At 49.6% G+C, this 19,207-nt stretch overlaps 1 protein-coding gene and 1 pseudogene across 2 annotated transcripts; both read right to left on the reverse strand.

The window, feature by feature from the left end:
• Positions 1–4,864: 4,864 nt before the first annotated feature.
• Positions 4,865–9,862, reverse strand: LOC130521165 (H-2 class I histocompatibility antigen, Q9 alpha chain-like; annotated as a pseudogene).
• A 4,151-nt stretch (positions 9,863–14,013) lies between these two features.
• Positions 14,014–18,228, reverse strand: LOC130521166 (uncharacterized). Of its 2 annotated transcripts, none has more exons than XM_057024799.1 (10): positions 17,686–18,228; positions 17,459–17,590; positions 17,216–17,293; positions 16,901–17,122; positions 16,311–16,573; positions 15,885–16,212; positions 15,655–15,801; positions 14,858–15,514; positions 14,431–14,640; positions 14,014–14,342 (listed from the first exon to the last, which is right to left on the reverse strand). In XM_057024799.1, exons 1-8 carry the CDS (start codon positions 17,839–17,841, stop codon positions 15,455–15,457), a joined length of 1,386 nt encoding a protein of 461 aa, XP_056880779.1. In that variant the 5' UTR covers positions 17,842–18,228; the 3' UTR covers positions 14,014–14,342; positions 14,431–14,640; positions 14,858–15,454. The 2 variants fall into 2 exon arrangements, with proteins under 2 accessions (XP_056880779.1, XP_056880778.1); XM_057024798.1 differs by having other exon boundaries at positions 16,311–16,786; positions 17,686–18,223.
• Between the last annotated feature and the right edge of the window lie 979 nt (positions 18,229–19,207).

Raw genomic sequence — 19,207 nt, forward strand, 5'->3', positions numbered from 1 at the left:
GGTGGGTTGGGGAATCACAGCTCGGCTCACCAGTACTCCCCCTACTGGTGAGCAGGCCCTTTTGGTCGGACGGGGCAGGCTTGGATGAAGTGGCCGTTGTTTCCGCAGTACAGGCACAACTGGTCTCGGAGTCTTTGCTCCCGCTCCTGCCGTGAGAGACGGGACCGGCCGATCTGCATGGGTTCCTCTCCGGCTCTGGGGGAGGAGTGAGCTGGGGATTGCCAGGGGATGTGAGGAGGCGGGGGCGGCAGTGCTGGTAGGGGAGAAGTCAGGGGCAGAGGAAGTGCGGTGGGAGAGTTGGCGGGTAGAACCGCCCGCACGTTGGGCGCGCTCCTGGCGGCGCTCCCGTAGTCGTTCATCCATCTGGAGCGAGAGGGTGATCAGCTCGTTGAGTGACGAGGGGCGGTCCCGGGCCAACAGCCAGACCTTCTGGCCAGGCCGGTAAGCTGGGGCCGGCCTCCTTCGCCGGTTGGCCGAACGCCGGGACTGCTCAGTGGCCCGCAAGATGGCTTTGCGGGCAGTCTTCCAGATGCGCCGACATCGGCGGAGATGGGCCCTGGTAGACGGCACTGCGATCTCCAGCTCCTGCTGGGGAAACAGAGGGGGTTGGTAGCCCAGGAAACATTGAAAGGGGGACATACCAGTAGCAGAGCTCTCCATGGCGTTGAGGGAGTATTCCACCCACAGCAGGAACTTTGACCAGGAGGCAGGATTGCTGGTGGTCACGCAGCGCAGGGCCGCCTCCAAAGCCTGGTTGGCCCGTTCGGCTTGTCCGTTGGACTGGGGGTGGTACCCAGAGGACAGGCTGACCGTGGCCCCAATCCCCTTGCAGAAGGCCTGCCACACCCTAGAAGTGAATTGGGGGCCACGGTCAGAGACCACGTCAAGGGGGATCCCGTGGAGACGTACGACGTGGGAGACCAGGAGTTCAGCAGTTTCTGCAGCAGAAGGGAGTTTGGGGAGAGCGACAAAGTGGACCCCCTTGGAGAAGCGGTCCACAATGGTCAGGATGGTGTCGTTCCCCTGCGAGACGGGGAGGCCCGTCACAAAATCCAGGGCTATGTGAGACCAGGGTCGACTGGGGACGGGAAGGGGGTGCAGAAGGCCTGCTGGCGAGTGATGGGAGGCCTTGCTGCGGGCACAGACCGTGCAGGCGCCCACAAACTCCCGAACATCCTCTTGGAGGTTGGGCCACCAGAAGCGCCGCTGCACAAACGCCGCCGTCCGACGCACGCCAGGATGGCAGGCGAAACAACTGGAGTGGCCCCACTCCAGCACCTGCGGCCGGACGGAGGAAGGCACGAACATTCGGTCCCGAGGCCCGTTCCCAGGATCTGGCTCGTCTCTCTGGGCTTGCTCGACGGCCGTCTCGATCGGCCAGGAGATGACCCCTATGACCTGGGCCGGGGGAACGATGGTGTCAGGGTCCCTGGGGGCGCCGGGGAATTCCTCCGGAAACTGGCGGGAGAGGGCATCAGCCCGGATATTCTTGGAACCCGGACGGAAAGTGAGGGTGAAATCAAACCGACTGAAGAGAGCCCAGCGGCCCTGTCTGGGATTGAGTCTCTTGGCCGTTCTCACATAGGTCAAGTTCTTATGGTCCGACCACACAAGGAACGGGTGTCTTGCTCCCTCCAGCCAGTGTCTCCACTCCACCAAGGCTCCATAGACCGCCAGAAGTTCCCTGTTGCCCACATCGTAATTTCGTTCAGCCGGATCAAAACGGCGGGAAAAGTAGGCACATGGGTGAATCTTCTGGTCTGCCTCGGACCGCTGGGAGAGGACTGCCCCGATGCCCGCGTCCGAAGCATCGACCTCAATGATGAACTGCCGAGCGGGGTCTGGATGGGCGAGCACCGGAGCCGTCGTGAACCTGTCCTTGAGGGCCGAGAAGGCGGTCTCAGCCTCCGGTGTCCAGGTGAAAGGGCGCGAGGTGGAGGTGAGAGCGGAGAGAGGGGCAGCCACTTGGCTGAACCCTTTGATGAACCGCCGGATGAACCCGGCGAACCCAAGGAACCGGCGAAGCTGAGTGCGGTCGGTGGGGCGTGGCCACTCCACCACCGCCTGGATCTTGGCCGGATCTGCGCGCACCCACCCCTCCTCCACGATGTAGCCGAGGTACCCCACTGAGGCGGAGTGGAAGACGCACTTCTCGGCTTTAATGAAGAGTCGGTTCTCCAAAAGCCGTTGGAGGACCAGGCGAACATGCTGGTGGTGCTCCTCCATGGTGCGGGAGAAGATCAAGATGTCGTCCAAGTAGACCACCACAAAGACGTTGATCATGTCTCGGAGCACATCGTTGACCAACTCCTGGAAGACGGCGGGGGCGTTGGAGAGGCCGAAGGGCATGACCAGGTATTCGAAGTGCCCGAGGTGAGTGTTGAAGGCGGTCTTCCATTCGTCCCCTTTCCTGATCCGCACCAAGTGGTAAGCGTTGCGGAGGTCCAACTTTGTGAACACCCGGGCATGAGTGAGAGGCTCGAACGTGGAACTCATAAGGGGAAGAGGGTACTTATTCTTAACAGTGATGTTAAGTTTGCGGAAGTCGATGCAGGGCCTCAGGCCGCCATCCTTCTTGGCCACAAAGAAGAAACCTGCTGCTAAGGGGGATGAAGATGGTCTTATGATACCAGAGGCAAGGGATTCTGATGTAATTGCGCATCACCTTCTCTGGGATGGAGAGATTGTAAAGTCGACCCGTGGGGTAGGGAGCCCCGGGGAGGAGGTCGATGGGGCAATCATAGGGCCGGTGAGGGGGAAGGGACAGAGCATTGTCCTTACTGAACACTGGGGCTAAATCATGGTAGATAGGGGGAACACCAGTGAGATCCGGGGGAGTGAGCGCGGGCCGGGGATTACTGGATGGAGAGGGGGCGGAGCGAAGGCAGTTGGCGTGACAGGCCACGCTCCACCCCAGGATCCGACCCGAAGCCCATGAGATGTGGGGGTCGTGCCTTTCCAACCACGGTCTTCCTAACACGAGTGGAGCGGTGGGGGCGTGCAAAACCAGGAAACGTGTACTCTCTATGTGATTACCCGAGAGTGTTAGGGTGAGTGGGATGGTGCGATGCGTGATGTTACCCAGAGAGCGGCCATCGATCGCCAGCTTGACACGCGAGAGAAAAGTCCATCAGGGACTCATCAGCCCCAGAGTCAATGAGAACACTCACCGGAATAGACTCCTTATCCCAGGAGAGGGTTGCGGGGAAGAGGCGGTTGTGTTGCTCGGTGGGTTGGGGAATCACAGCTCGGCTCACCAGTACTCCCCCTACTGGTGAGCAGGCCCTTTTGGTCGGACGGGGCAGGCTTGGATGAAGTGGCCGTTGTTTCCGCAGTACAGGCACAACTGGTCTCGGAGTCTTTGCTCCCGCTCCTGCCGTGAGAGACGGGACCGGCCGATCTGCATGGGTTCCTCTCCGGCTCTGGGGGAGGAGTGAGCTGGGGATTGCCAGGGGATGTGAGGAGGCGGGGCGGCAGTGCTGGTAGGGGAGAAGTCAGGGGCAGAGGAAGTGCGGTGGGAGAGTTGGCGGGTAGAACCGCCCGCACGTTGGGCGCGCTCCTGGCGGCGCTCCCGTAGTCGTTCATCCATCTGGAGCGAGAGGGTGATCAGCTCGTTGAGTGACGAGGGGCGGTCCCTCACAATCAGGTCCTTGATTGCCTCACTCAGGCCCCGTCGATAGGCGCTACGGAGCGCGGTCTCGCCCCAGCGGCTCTCTGCAGCCAGGATGCGGAACTCAAGGGTGTACTCCGCAACTGACCGTGACCCCTGCTGGAGAGCGAGCAGACGACTCGCGGCGTCTTCACCGTAGGTGGGGTGCTCGAACACAGCCTTGAACTCCCGTCGAAAGGCGCTGTAGTCTGAGGAGAGGCGGGGGTCCAGGTCGACGGCAGCTCTGGCCCAGCTCAATGCCTTGTCGGCCAGGAGGGAGGTTATAAATCCAACCTTGGCCTCGTCGGAAACAAATCTGGAGGGCTGATGGCGGAAGAGCAGCTCACATTGGTGGAGGAACCCCTTGCCCAGGTCGAAATCCCCGCCGAACACACGGGGGCTGGCAAGGTTGGGCTCGGCTCGGGGAGAAAGCGGGAGAGATGGTTCTGATGGAGCAGCCCCACCGGGGTCGCTGCCTAGCTTCTGCCGAATGGCAGCCAAAACGGTTGCCATGGCGGACATCTGGTTGGAGAGGGCGGACAGGGTACTGGAGGTGGTCTGGGAGGAGCTCTGGAGCTCGGAAATCTCCCCTTGGATGGTGGGGAAGGCCTTGGTTAGCTCCGACTGAAGGGAGGAGAGCTGGGCAGAGTGGGCCTCCACTCTTCTTTCGAGGGGGGAGGGTAACGTGGGGGTCTTTCTGTTAAGCTCGAGAGGACTGGCGGTCAAGTGTGGCGGAACCCCAAAGAAGGCAGACAGACACGGGAATTAAAAGTAAACTCAGAAGGTTTAATGAAGCAAAAAAAACAGGAGGGAAGAAACTAAATGATGAGAGAGGCCGAGACAAACTATAGGTGCCTGATGCGGCAGACAAACCAAGTCCGAGATCCAGGGGCGAGAGTCCGTGGGGAAGTCCAAGTGTCCAGAGGCCAGGAGAAATCCGTCCGAGGAAGGGGAAGAGGAAGAGGTCAGAGGAAGAGGGGCTAGGAAGGTTGCCGAGGAGCCGGGGGAGACGCTGGAGAACGCTGGGAGTCGCAGGAAGACGCAGGGAGACGCAGGGAGACGCTGGGGGTCGCTGGGGGTCGCTGGGGGTCGCTGGGGGTCGCTGGGGAGCCTGGAGAGATGCTGGGTCGACGGGAAGTGTTGCCAAAAACATCAGTAAGATCAAGCACTGGCCTGAGTGCATAGGGGCCTTTTATGGGTGCAGAGTCGTTTGGGCGGATTGGGTGCAGCTGAAGGAGAGGGCCCAGGTGGTGGTGGTTGAGCTGATTGCCCAGGAGGAGGTGGGGCCAGAGTAGGAGTCACAACACGAGAGCCAGAACAGCAACTGCAACAGCAGCGATGACGGCCGTGTTACTGGGACCCTTTGCTGGAGAGGAAACAAGCAAAACCATCAAAACCAGCACAGATGACAAAGACTAAAGAAGATCATCTCCAAATCTGTTCATCTGTCTGAATTATTTAAGTGTGAGGAGAGCTGACATCTTTGGACGTTTGCTTGTTTGAACATTTGCTATTCCTGCTCACGTCCTGTAATTAGATCCTGTTGACTAAAGAAAAGAAGAAATATTCCTCAGACAGTAAAATCAGAGTGTGCTTCTCACCACCATCTCCTCTGACCCCAGGCTTCCTCCAGTTGGTCCTGATCTGGTTTTTGTCCAGTGTTGTGGTGATTTCCTTCCCTCCAGACAGCTGAAACACACACTTGTAGCTGCTCCAGTCTTCAGGTGGGACTGAGGACACTTTCAGGTCAACACTCATCTGGAAGGTTCCGTCAGGGTTGAGGAGCGTCTCTCCGTAGTCCACGTCCTCATGGAGCTTCTCTTCACCTTTCCTCCAGGACAGTGTGGCTCTGTCGGGGTAGAAGCCTGTAGCGTGGCAGCTGACAGGAGAGGAGGGGGTCTTCTGGAGCAGAGACACTGACGGCAGCTCTGGGGGGGACAGAGAGAGGATGAGAGGGAGGACCAGAGGGGGGCCATGGGGAGACAGGGTAGGAGGAGGGGGGGGGGTGAGAGACAGGGTGGGAGGAATGGGGGGAGTGGGTGGAGAGGGGGAGACAGGGAGGGAGGGGGAGAGGGTGGAGGGGGCAGTAGGAAAACAGGTGAAGAGAAGTGAGGCAATAAAGCAGAGGGAAGAAGAAGGGAAGAAATGGGGTGAAGGTGAAGGAAAGAGAGAGGGAGGGGTGGAGGTGGGGGAGACAGGGTAGGAGGAGGGGGGGCAGGTGGGTGAGAGACAGAGAGAGAGACAGGGTGGGAACACCAGAGGGGGGAGAAGGAGAAGGGGGAGAGGGAGAGAGGCAGTAGGAAAACAGGTGAAGAAAAGTGAGAGTAAAGGGAGGGAGGAAGAGGGGGGACATGGGGGAGGTGAGGGGAGAGAGTGGGGGGGAGAGAGACATTTTGGGAGGAGGGGGGGCTGGGGGGATGACACAGGTGTCCTGCAGGTGTGTGATGTCATGCTGCCACAGGTCATGTGACTCTACCTGTTCTCATCAGTGAGCTCTTCCCATAGTTCACATACTTCTGCAGCCACTCGATGCACTCCTGGTTAAGGTAGAACTTCCTTCGTTTTATCTCAGCTTCATTCTGATCCCACTTGTGTTTGGTGATCTCAGCCTCTCGTTTGGCAGCGACCCAGATTCCTTCCTTCAGTTTAAATGAGATAAAATCTGCTCCATCATAACCAAACTGATAAAATCCATTCTTCTCTTGAGTCTCATCGTCCCACTCACAGCCGTACATATTCTGGAACATGTGGACACCTGAGAGACAGAGACAGAGACAGAGGGAGTAAAGCAGAGACGTCACAGCTCACCCACCTGTCAACAGGTGAGACCGTCTCACCGTCCCCCAGAGACTCACTGATGCTCCCAACAGCTGTCTCTGGTCTGATGGACACTGTCCTCACCTGGACAGTCCTCATTGATCCTGACTGAACCGTGTCACCCTTGTAAACCTGGAATCTGCTTCCTGTTTCCTTCACTAACGTCTTTATTCCAGCTTTTCTTTCTAATAAACTTGATTCTTCTCTCAATTTTGCTTTCATGATTCTGAGACGGTTCTTTGATCTTTATTCTAGCGTTATGTTTTACCATGCCTGCGCCTTAAAATGCGTGCGCCTTATGTGTGCACCCAGTTCCAAAATCTATAAATGCTTTTCAACATTCGCAAAAGCCATTGGGATTCATTTCAGATACAGAATATGATGTACGTGAGTACATTGCTAAATATATGCTAGGATGCATGTTTTAAGCTAGTGTAGCGTTATGTTTTAACATGCCTGCGCCTTAAAATGCGTGCGCCTTATGTGTGCACTGAGTTCCAAAATCTATAAATGCTTTTCAACATTCGCAAAAGCCATTTGGGATTCATTTCAGATACAGAATATGATGTACGTGAGTGCATTACTAAATACACGCTAGCATTAATGTTTTAAGCTAGTGTAGCGGTATGTTTTACCATGCCTGCGCCTTAAAATGCGTGCGCCTTATGTGTGCACTGAGTTCCAAAATCTATAAATGCTTTTCAACATTCGCAAAAGCCATTTGGGATTCATTTCAGATACAGAATATGATGTACGTGAGTGCATTACTAAATACCCGCTAGCATTAATGTTTTAAGCTAGTGTAGCGGTATGTTTTACCATGCCTGCGCCTTAAAATGCGTGCGCCTTATGTGTGCACCCAGTTCCAAAATCTGTAAATGCTTTTCGGCTTTTGCAAAAGCCATTGGGATTCATTTCAGATACAGAATATGATGTACGTGAGTGCATTGCTAAATACACGCTAGCATGCATGTTTTAAGCTAGTGTAGCGTTATTATGTTTACCATGCCTGCGCCTTATTGTCGCGAAAATAAGGTAAATCCTTTCTATAAATACAGCTAAATCCTGTTTGTCCTGCTGAGTCTCATGCTAGAATATGACTCTAAATCAAGAAGATTCCTGCTATGTGGGCTGGACCTGCTGGCCCTACGGCCGACCTCCTCCTGTATCCAGCCTGGAGAGCAGCAAAATGACCCAAAAGAGGCTCTCTGGAAGTGTTCCTGGTTATGTTGCTTTTTAAGCTTCTTGTCACGTTTCTAAACTTCTGCTCCATTATGAAGCCTAAAACAAGTGACAGGAACACAGGAACACCAACCCACACACACGGAACTGTTTATAGAAGACTTTAACTGGACTACATTTGTCATCTAAATGGACTAAAAGAGAAACGTGTCAGAGGGAGAAAATGATAACGGCTCCGGCTCTAATTCAGCTTCATACGTTGATGTTTGTCTCCACCAACAGCAGAAAGAGTCACCAGATTTGTTGCTGCTCCCTGAGCAGATGTAGACAGGAAGTCACAAAGTTCTCAAAAGGGTTTTGTTGGTGTCACTAAGTGGAGCCGTTGGCTGGAAATATGAAAAACAGGCCCAGCCTCTGGTTCCAGGAGCAAATGTTCTGTGTATCTTCATGTTTTGGTGGGTTCATTTTCCTGTTTTTGGTAAGATCATCAGAACTAAATGTGGCGTTCATGCCAATCATTCATTAATGAAAGGATGAAGTGGTGAAATGAGCCAGTGAGTGTTTGTGGGTGTTCCAGATGAATGGATGATGCACAGACTCACTGTGGTCCACTTCAGCTCAGCTCAGCCGCTACAAACAAACGTGTGATGTGATGAATCCTCTAGTTTCTGCAGGTCATGTGACCTCTACTGGCTAACCTGCCGCTGACGCCCTGACCAACGTCTCTGGGGTATTATGGGATGGTCAGAGACGGTGTGAGTGAGGCAGGTCCGGTCCAGTTTCAGCGTTCTGCTGAGTCGGAGTGGTGTCTGAGCCCAGAGGAGGCGTCATCACGCTGTTGGATCAAGGTGAGTGAAACACTCCCTGATGAAGAGTGTGTGTGATCACCTGATCACCAAAACACACAACCGGACGTCAACAATAGTTTATCAGTAGTAAAGAAAAGTCAACTCACCTCCAGTTTGGTTGAAGCGCTGCTTTGCAATTTCAATGTTGGCTTTGAAGGCCTGCTGGAACCAAAGCATTCTGAGTGTTTGTGTCCCAGTACTGAGGATCATCTGCTGTAACTTCCTTCATCCACTCCTGTTTGGGCTGAGCTCTCCTGGTGTTGCTGTCATAGTGAACCATCTGAACATCATCAACCATCCCAACAGCCACAAACTCTGGGAAGTTTGGAACTCCAGAAGATCCAGTGTAGAAATACTTCAGAGTGTGAGTCACTGAGAGAAAAATATCAAATATCACAACTTTACTGTCAGAAACGACTCAACAAGAGTTTAATATTAATAACACACAATCAGAAAACAAAATTAAATATAGAAAAAGACTAATTATTCATTTATTTACACTTTCATTAGTTTCCAGTTTTTAAAGTTATTTTGATTTTAAATTCATCGTTGGTTTAAAATTTTTATCAGCACATTTTAAAAATTAACTAAAAAATAATCTCAGACCAGAAAAGAAACACTTTTATTTTCTTTAAAATAAACCTGTTTATTTTTCTTTCCTAACTTATTCAGGTTAAAGTTAGTCACTATTTAAACGAGTGATTAATGACAACTTGAGCTGTTTCCAGTTAAACCTGAAACACTTCAAAATCTCCCTAAAATCACTGTAATTTTACTGAGGTTTGTTTCATAAGTTCATTTATTTGGAGGCAAATATAAAGTATTTCTTGTGGAAAGATTAATGGCAACATGTTAAACATCCCAACGCTGATTTGGGATCCTGTCTTCAGCTTCATCAGGATCACTTCTGTTCTGATTAAAGCTGATTTTTCTCCCTCACATGTTGGATCAACTGCAGCATTTCCATCATCACAAGTGAAGATTCTCCTCATGAGGAGCTGCTGTTGAAGCTTTATTCTCAGACTGGGATCAACTCCACAGTGGTTGAGATTCTGCTTTTCTTCATCACATTTATTAATGATTAAAGTTTAAACCCTCCTGATATGAACTAGATTCCTCTCAGTCGTGTCTGATAGATGAGCCCAAGTGTGGGAATGATCGCCAAGCAAATGGAAACCTTCCGGAAATTTAGCCTGAAATGAAAGTTACCTGACTGAATTCAGCATTTCCACATTTAAAATGATCAGAACTGACCTGCTGAAGAGTCGGGCAGACTCATTAGTGCCAGAAGAAGCAGAAAGTCGAGGGATTTCATGATGAAAGACAGTTTTTGTGGTCAGATACAAAGTGAATGATTCCGCCTCGACGGTCCGGGAGAAAAATGAGGAGGAAAGGCGGAGAGAAAGGAGAAATAAACCGTGTTCACGTGATCAGGAGCCAATAGGAATTCTGAGATGGCACCGACGTCACTAAGGACCAGGTAGAAGCGAATGGGGTCTGAACGGGGCCAAAGTGAAAGTGAAAGCGACTCGTTTTAGTGAGAGCTGGAGGGTGAAGGTGGGGGGGGGGCTCTCCAGTTAGAGCAAACTTAAAGATCTAAAGTGTGTGTGGCTGCAAAGGTCTGTCATTGTTGATCTAATGTTTAAATCCATCAATAATTCACTCCTTTAAGCCGGTGTGCGAGAGCTGCCCCACCATGACGTCACCTCCGGAACTAACACGCTCATTACCGGGTGAAGGGCTCTCTCTAGTGTCTGATCACTACACTCAACGTTCTCACACAATTTCCTAAAACTTTTGACTCTTTCAACATTTGACCTCCGAGTTTCAGTCTGGCGAAAGTCTGAAAACTGTTGGAAAGCTGCAGCGGAGGTCTTCATGTTCCCTCAAACATCTGGAGTTTACTGGGATTCAGAGTTCTGGGTGAACACACACTTTATTAAAATAAGTCTTCACTCTCTGAACTGAGATTTTCCCTTTGATAATTATTCAGGGATCACAGGTCCAAATTAGGAACCAACAAACTTTAAACTGCAGCTTGTTTATTTTTCTGTTTGAAGAGTTTTTTTCCAGCAGAATTCTTTTACATTGTTGCAAATTCACAAGGTCATTTTATTAATTCAGTGGGACAATTTTACAGCCAGTGAATGAAAAACAAAATAACAATAATCAAGTGATGATAATAAAAGCATTAAGAAATAGAATCCATATAAAGATTTGTTACTAAAAAACGTCTCAATATCTAAAAGCTCGTGTGTTGCTGGTGTCTTGATTTATTACAGAATAAATCTCCAAGATTTTGTATTTTCAACCACTTTGTCTGGTTAATGAATAAAAGTCAGTGATCATTTCTTTGGGTTTGGACACATTTCTATCTAACAAAGATCCTTCACACCAGTCCATGAAGTCCTGAAGGACAAACTGGTGGACACACACTCACAATCACAGGGTCATCGACACCTTTGATCAAATGATATAAAACTAATAAAACACAAAGGAAGACTGGATGGAACTCAGTTTAGCCAGCAGTTAAACTCATTTATTACATATTAAATGAATCAGACTAAAACTGTGGTTCAACAGAAATAAATTAACTTGAAATCTGACCAAACAGAGATAATTGTGTGTTGGTGCCTGTTTGTGTTCCTGGTTTTCTCACTAGGGGGCGTGGCGGATCCACCTGGGTTCTCAGGTGACCGTCACACCTGCAGCTGGTCACCGATCTCCACTCTTCAAAAGCCGCCGCCTCCCGATCACCAGCGTCTGGTCGGTTTGTGGTCAACGTGGGTCAGTGGTGTCTCCTCGTGTTCCGTCCCGTCAAGTAATATTATATATTTAACATCTTTTAAACAAACCCTTAAAATCTGCCCTTAAATTATGAGTTTACACAACAGTTAATGTGAACACATCATCCAGAGATACATTATTGATTGGCTAAAAGCTGAATAAAGACCCAACACCCCCATTATTAAAGGTCACGCTCATGTTTAAACCCTGACCCCCAACAAGCAACAGTGGCAGGAAAAACTCCCCTTTAACAGGAAGAAACCTTGAGCAGGACCAGGCTCATGTAGGGGGACCCTCCTGCTGATGGGGGGGCTGGATAGAGAGAGGAGAGGGGGGAGGACAGGTAGAGGAGAGAATAGGGAGAGATCAGGGAAATACATTAATTATATTAATGATAATAAACTGCCCTTAGAATTGAGTGGGTCAGTGGGGTCGGAGGTCAGGAGGTCAGCATACAGCTGTGAAGGCGGCGATACGTGTAGATCAGTGGTTCTGAACCTTGTTGGAGGTACCGAACCCCACCAGTTCCATATGCACATTCACCAAACCTTCTTAATGTAAATGTTTATTTTACTGGTGCACAAAATGAGCCGTACATGAAAATCACCTTGTTCAAAGAACAAACCCACAGTGCTTGAACTCACAACAATCTGCACAACTGCAAACCAGTGTGACTTCTGCTGTTGCCTTGGAGACCAGTTCAGATACGCGTGGCTTCACCTTGGCAAGCGCCGCTCTCGTGTCATTTTCACAGCAAAGTCTTTTCTTCGTTTTTACGTCCAGCATCCTCCAAAAGGATTGCTCGCAAAGACATGTTGTAACAAATGCTATAAAAGATTCCAGGGCTTTATTAGCAATAACTGGATCCTTTTCCCTTTGTTGACACCAAAACGTTGAGAGCGTTCTTGTTCTGGAGAGTTGCTGTTGAACCTGCTGAATTTCAACGATTCCGTCGAGGTATTCATCATTGACACCTGCTGTCCCAACAGCAAACGTGGACGCTGTCTCACCCATGCTGGAGATGACGCTCCTGTAGGGGAGTGTCCGCCCAGAGACGTTGCAAGCTCATCTCAGTGCGTGGAAATTGCTAAATTGTGCGCTAAAATGAGAATGAACTCAGAATCTTTGAAGCAATCTGCATGACAATGCTGGTGTTCTTGCAAAAACAGGGCTAATTCCACACGCATGGCAAAAACAGGGTGCAGCACCTGTCCCCGGGACAACCGCCCAACATTAGGACGGTGCAGCAGGACCTCAGATTCACAGCCCGTTTCTTTACACAGCTCACTGAAGATGCGGAGCCTCGGAGCACTATTTCACACATAGTTCGCACCTTCCACTACAGTTTTTAACACTTCTGCCAGTTTTGGAGGCGAGGTTTTTGTTGCCAGCGCATGCCTGTGCAGAATACAATGCGTGACAATGATGTGTGGTGCATCGACCCTCACTGACGCACCAAAACCAGACTCTTCCCAGCATGACTGGAGCTCCGTCCGTACAAACTGCAGAAACCACATCCCATGAAAGATTGTCATCTCTGGAGAAGTTATCCACAAGCTTCTTCACATCGGCTGCCTTAGTTGTTGTTGTAAGAGGCTTACAACATAAAATATCTTCTTTTATCATGTCGTCTTTTATATAGCGCACAAAAACAGCAAGCTAGCTTAGATTAGAAACGTCTGTGGTCTCATCGAGTTGAAGGCTGAATTTTGCCGGGCTTGAAATCAGATCTGCGACGACTTGAGCCAAGATGTCTTTACTCGTGTCCTCTATTCTGTCGCTGATGGTGTCATTTGAAAGAGGAATTTGGGATAATTTACCTTCGGCCGCTGTTCCGAGTATCAGATTCGCCATCTTTAACGCAGCTGGTTTTATGAGTGTTTCACCGGTGGTGTGTGGCTTAACCTGCTTTGTGATCAGGGAAGCAACTTCGTACGATGCTGTGAGGATCGGTTTGTCAATGGGTACAAATCCAAGAGAAGGCAGAGTGGCCGTTTAATCGAATCTGGCTCTCTTCACCTTGAATTCAGCAGGCGTTGTGTTCTTGTATTCCCCATCTGCAGCTTCAGGAAATGCTCCTGTAGTTTTGCCGGTGCGAGACGAGAGTTGCTCAACATTGCAAATCATGCAGATAGGACGCTGACTCCCATCACGTTCCGTGATACATGTGGATCCATGTTGTACGTATTCGTCTGACCACTACATAGTTAGTATGGATTAAAATATTAAGGATGAAATCAGACGACGTACTACCACGTCAGTCACACGTTGACTACTGAGCACCAAATTCCCTGCAGCACTGATCGGCCAAGCAATGTAACGTGATCATCTGCAGCCAGTGACGGCCAAGCGGGGCGTCATCACGAACTGACACGATGAGTCGGGTGTGTCTTCCCCTCCGTGGCGGAGGCCCCGCCGAACCCGAGACTGGCTCACCGACTGAGACTGGCTCACCGAACCCCTCGATGGAACCCACGAAGCTCTGCACAGAAAACTACACAAGAAATAACATCACTGATCTACTAGGTGTGGAGGAGAGGAGAGGAGAGGAGAGGAGAGGAGAGGAGAGGAGAGGAGAGGAAGAGAGGAAGCCAGCAGGGTGACAGAGGCCTGTCAGGTGATCATGTTTCTGGACCCCGGCAGCCTCGGCCTATAGCAGCATAACTAAGATGTTAACCTAATGATTAGACGGCCTCCTAAATATGGTAATTATGTCTAGGATAATAAATGGAAGGTTTTAAGTTTAATCTGATAAGGTTTGGGTTTTTACAGGACCCGTAAGCAGGCAAAAACCCAGCACAGCTGAAGGTGGTGGAGGCGCACTGCTGAAGGACAAAGAACAGCTGGAGGAGGGTAGATTTCTTTGATGGGATTAGAAACCATCAGATCCACAATTGTTGCTTCACTTCCCAAAAAATCCTCAAATCCCTCATCTGGATCTTTTGGCTCCTCAACATCTAAGTCCTCCATCAACTGGGATGTCTCCTCAGAATTGGGGTGCATGTCTTGTAGAGGTTCATTATTCTGCCTCAGCAAGTACTGCACCCCAATGAGTTCTCCTGACAAATATTAAATTGGGAAATTTTGAATAACAGAACCATCCCAAACTCAAATAAAAACAATGCACACAGGCACTTTTGACACTACCTGTGTATTTTGCAGGTGGTGAAAACCCTGGAATAAGTTTCCTGCCAAACACCTTCTCGTAGTTGCTGTTCACACAATGAACCAACTCCCCTGTGTACGTGCGCAAAGTTGAAGGTTCAGATGTGACAGCAGCAGCGGCCCGGTCTTGATTCCAGCGACTGAGTCCTTCCAAAAGGTAGATTTGGTAGTTCAGCAGGTTCGCACTGTTCCCTTGAGAAACAAGTAAAGGAAGTAAAGTGTAAGAGATTCCTGATAAATGAGAAAAAGTGAAGAGTTACACACAGAGAACACTATTTATAAGGTAATAGTTAGTCAGAACCCCAAATCACTGTGGCTCATAGGCCAACAACTTTAAAAGCAAAACACCATTAAATCCCCTGGCCTGAATTCTCATTATAAAGAGTGATCATGAACATTTAGCACAAACCTGGAATGAATCGATTCAAATGGCAGTGAAACGATTCCAGAGACGTGGAACCCCTGGCACAGCGGAATGTTTTTAATACCACTCCTCCCTTTCTAGTGCTCCCAGTCTCCGTGTATAAAGCCAAGCCAGGAGGGTCCTGGATGCACCTCACATGCCGCCTTTGGATGCGCCCAGATGTGCTGCATCCTAACAGTGTCTAGAAGAGGAACACCCAGTGCATCATTCCCCTTGCCAGTCATGAGCTCCGTAAGAAGCTGATCAAGGAGTTGGATGGATGTCTCCTCTCCACGGGTCCGTCTCCTGCAGTGCAGCGCAAGCTCGTCTTTTGTAATATGTTTGTCCAACTCCTGGTCAGAGAGAGCGGGCCAGCCCTCCTGCAACAGTTGTGCCTTCTTGGCCCTTCTGAGCTCCGCCACATCTGTTGCATCCCACTCAAATATGCAGGCTGACATGCGTGCCATGAAGGTGGGGTACAGCTGATGTGCATCAGTAGTACATCCCACTGCCAAACGACGCATGAAATGCCAAATGTCTAGACGGACAATCAAATTTGGCCACCGCCCAAATTTGGCCTTGATCTTGGTCTCGCCCACCTCTTTACAGCAGCCGTTGTCCACATAAAGTGCAACAGGAGGATCCATACCTGCGCTCTGGTACCTGAGGAAGTCATGTTGGTGCATTTAGTTTTTCATTCTGAATCCATCCATAATGTCACTTTCATTTTTTGCAATTCTGTTAAGCATTTTAGAACTCGTTCTTTTAAATAGCTAATAGTTCATCAGTATTGTCATTATTACCTGTCCATCAGGCCTGCAGCCATAAAGGTCCAATGCTGGACCCTCACTGGCTGTTAGGACACTAATGAGTACCTGACCCATTTCGTTCCCCACAGAAGTCAGCCACTGGGCAGTGCCCGTGGCAGTTCCACTGAGCTTCTTGGTGATCTGAAAATTCAAAAACCGTCAGAACATTTATGTAAAGATTGAGTGTATATTATTTGGAAGATGAGAGCTATTCAAATTCTAACCGTCTTAGTAGAGTCCATTTTTAAAATGCATCCATAGACTGAAGTTATCTTAGCCTTAATATCCTCCAGCCTGTTCAGGATATCTTGACTGTACACAACAAGGAGCCACTTATAGCTTGGTAACACCGCTGATACTGGGGGCTCCTGGAAATGTGGTTGCAGCAGTCTAGAGGCATCCATGAAAGCTGCACACTGTGCTGTGTACCGAGCAACCCGCTGGAGCCACTCCTCGCTGTGGTTCTCCTTTAGCTGGAGAATAATCCTTGATGGACTGTTCCCTAAGCCACGCTCACGCAGCTGACGGATCACTCTGATGTCACAGGCATATCTTTAAAAAGGAAAAAAATTATTCTCTCTTTCTCCAAACTACATTTTGATGTGTAAATATGTGTAGTGAGTGCATATGTATGTATTTGTGTCGTGTACCTGCGTGTCAGGATGACCCTAAACTCTGAACGGTGTTCCAGGTCCAGCTGCTGGAGAATTGCCTGACTCCATGACAACTGGCTAGTTCTGCACTTGGTGCATATCAGGGTCTCTGTGACCAAGTTGTAATAGCGGTCGACATCAAGGACCTGGCGCACTCTCCTGTGAAGACCACCGCTGGCCAGTGGATGCCCATTACATGCTGGCTTTAAGCAGAGCAGCCGTACCTTCCATAGCCTGTACGGCATCCACAGCAGCAGAGACTGTGCGAAGAAACGGCAAGGGGTTGGAGCCTGGTGGTACACCAGAGATGGCTGTGGAGGGTAATACCACAGCTGAAGCTGGTCACGCAACTCCAACTTTCCACCTGAACCAACCCTGAACAAAGCTGATGACACCCACTTGTGGTCCTGCTGTGGCATTGTCTTTGGCCACAGCAGTGGGAGAGCAGCAGAATGCTCTGGCTGAAAGGGGTTCTGTTAAAGTACAGCAAAACAAGGAGACCTGCCTTTTAAGACTCATCCCATGCAATAGTTTAAGGCAAAACAAAAGTATCATCACTTTTATCTATTTATGTTGACTGTTTTTACCAGGTTGCTCACAACAGTATGATCCGTCACAGGCTGAGCAGGTGCTGGTCGCTGCACAGATGGTGGTAATGGGGGAGCAAGGAAGGTGTCTGGGGATGCGGAAACAGTTGGACGAGACGGGGAAGGTTGATGAGGCTGCTTTGGCAATGGGACAGGATCAGGAGATGGGTAGATGGCTGAAGCTGCCCCAGGACCCTCATGTCCCGATGTAGTCACTGGTACCTATGGGGTTATATAGATGTGACATGTTATTATTTGCTACTGTCATACATTTGTATGTACATGCCAAACTTCATAATATGTTCTTATATTCACCTGGGAAGGTTTTCTGGAAACGTTCAGGTTTGGCTTTGCAGCTCTCACATGTTTTCCACCAAACCTTGATCTTTCAAACTTAAAATAACATATATCAAACTCATAAAACATATATCAAAATCAAAAGCCTTGGAAATTAGAGGCAAAACGTTGCATCGCTATGTCATAAGATGTTTTTATGCTTGAAGAACATTTGGAGTAAGTAACTTTGACTAGAAATTAATATCAGTATGTTAAATTTACCATTGAAATATTTATCCTCGACCTTATTGGAGCAGTGGAGACATCAGTAGAGCTGACTGGACTTCTCTGCGGAGGAGGAAGGGTGACTGATGTGTCACCTGCATGGGTTGTTTCTGGAACAACAGAGGGTATCTGAAAAATACAGCACATACAATGAGTCAGTCAGGCATACGTATGTTAGACTGAATTAAATAATTGCAAGAAAATGATTTGGAGGCTTCATTTACCACAGAGAACGAGTGTGCAGGACTTGACACTGCCGAATCACCAGTGGATGCAGACGTGCTCTGGCCAACAATGCATGTTGAGGCAGCAGCAGCAGCAGGAAGCTGAAGAGTCGCAGAAACCATCAAGAAATCATCATTTGCCCAGTACGAGCACATGGATGAAATCAGACGACGTACTACCACGTCAGTCACACGTTGACTACTGAGCACCAAATTCCCTGCAGCACTGATCGGCCAAGCAATGTAACGTGATCATCTGCAGCCAGTGACGGCCAAGCGGGGCGTCATCACGAACTGACACGATGAGTCGGGTGTGTCTTCCCCTCCGTGGCGGAGGCCCCGCCGAACCCCTGAGACTGGCTCACCGAACCCCTGAGACTGGCTCACAGAACTACAAAAAAAAAACAGAAATAACATCACTGATCTACTAGGTGTGAAGGAGAGGAGAGGAGAGGAAGCCATGACCCAGCAGGGTGACAGAGGCCTGTCAGGTGATCATGTTTCTGGACCCCGGCAGCCTCGGCCTATAGCAGCATAACTAAGATGTTAACCTAATGATTAGACGGCCTCCTAAATATGGTAATTATGTCTAGGATAATAAATGGAAATACAGAATTAGTGTCAATAATCTTTTTCAAAGAGGAAGGTTTTAAGTCTAATCTGATAAGGTTTGGGTTTTTACAGGACCCGAAAGCAGGCAAAAACCCAGTGATAAAAAGTCCAAAAACTAGCCTTTATTTAACAAAACCAAACTGGCAGTCCTCCTGGACCGCAGGGAAGCACTCGTCCAGTCTTCCGGGGCGCAAAAAAGAGCTTCAGAGCGGAGCCAACACAGGAGTCAAGTCCTTCGTGTTCTCTAGTCCAGCAGGGCGGCGTGGAGACCTCGAACAAGCAGGGAAACACCAAAACTCTCCAACGCTGGCAGACAGGCGCTCCGTCTCCAAATCAGCCACAACGCGTGTGTTCACTACCGATTCATTCCCCCATAGATCGCTATGAGGTTCTCACATTGCGTCTGTTCATGTTCAGCTGGTTCATCAGCGACTCTGTAGCAAAAGTAGCTGAGCTACCAGGATCCAAAAACACACAGGTTGTCACTGTCTTGGTTCCTTTTTGGGCCTTGACACACACAGGAATGATTGAAAGAGCACAATCGTCTTTACCGGCCCCCGTGACACCAAAAGTTTCAGCAGTTTGTACCAGGGCACTTGACACAAATTGCTGTTCACAATTGTCTCTTCTTGTTTCTTCTCTTGGATCTTTGTTGGTAATGTGCAACAGTGTGGGATGCGGTCTGGAGCATTCTTCCCATTGAAGCTTCTGTTGGCAGCTGCTGCTCATATGCCCATGCTTTAAACATGCAGAACACAGACCTTTGCTCCTCAAGAAACCAATCTTGTCTTTGTGTGGTTTGCTCTTGGATTTCTTGCAGGCTGTGAGGCTGTGCTGTTCTCCTTCACAGTAAACACTAGTGATGGGACGAGCGACACTGGTGCGTCAGCACTGTGCCGAGAGCTCAAGA

This window comes from Takifugu flavidus, unplaced genomic scaffold, assembly GCF_003711565.1.
Source record: "Takifugu flavidus isolate HTHZ2018 unplaced genomic scaffold, ASM371156v2 ctg754, whole genome shotgun sequence".
In the NCBI taxonomy this organism is placed as follows: Eukaryota; Metazoa; Chordata; class Actinopteri; order Tetraodontiformes; family Tetraodontidae; genus Takifugu; species Takifugu flavidus.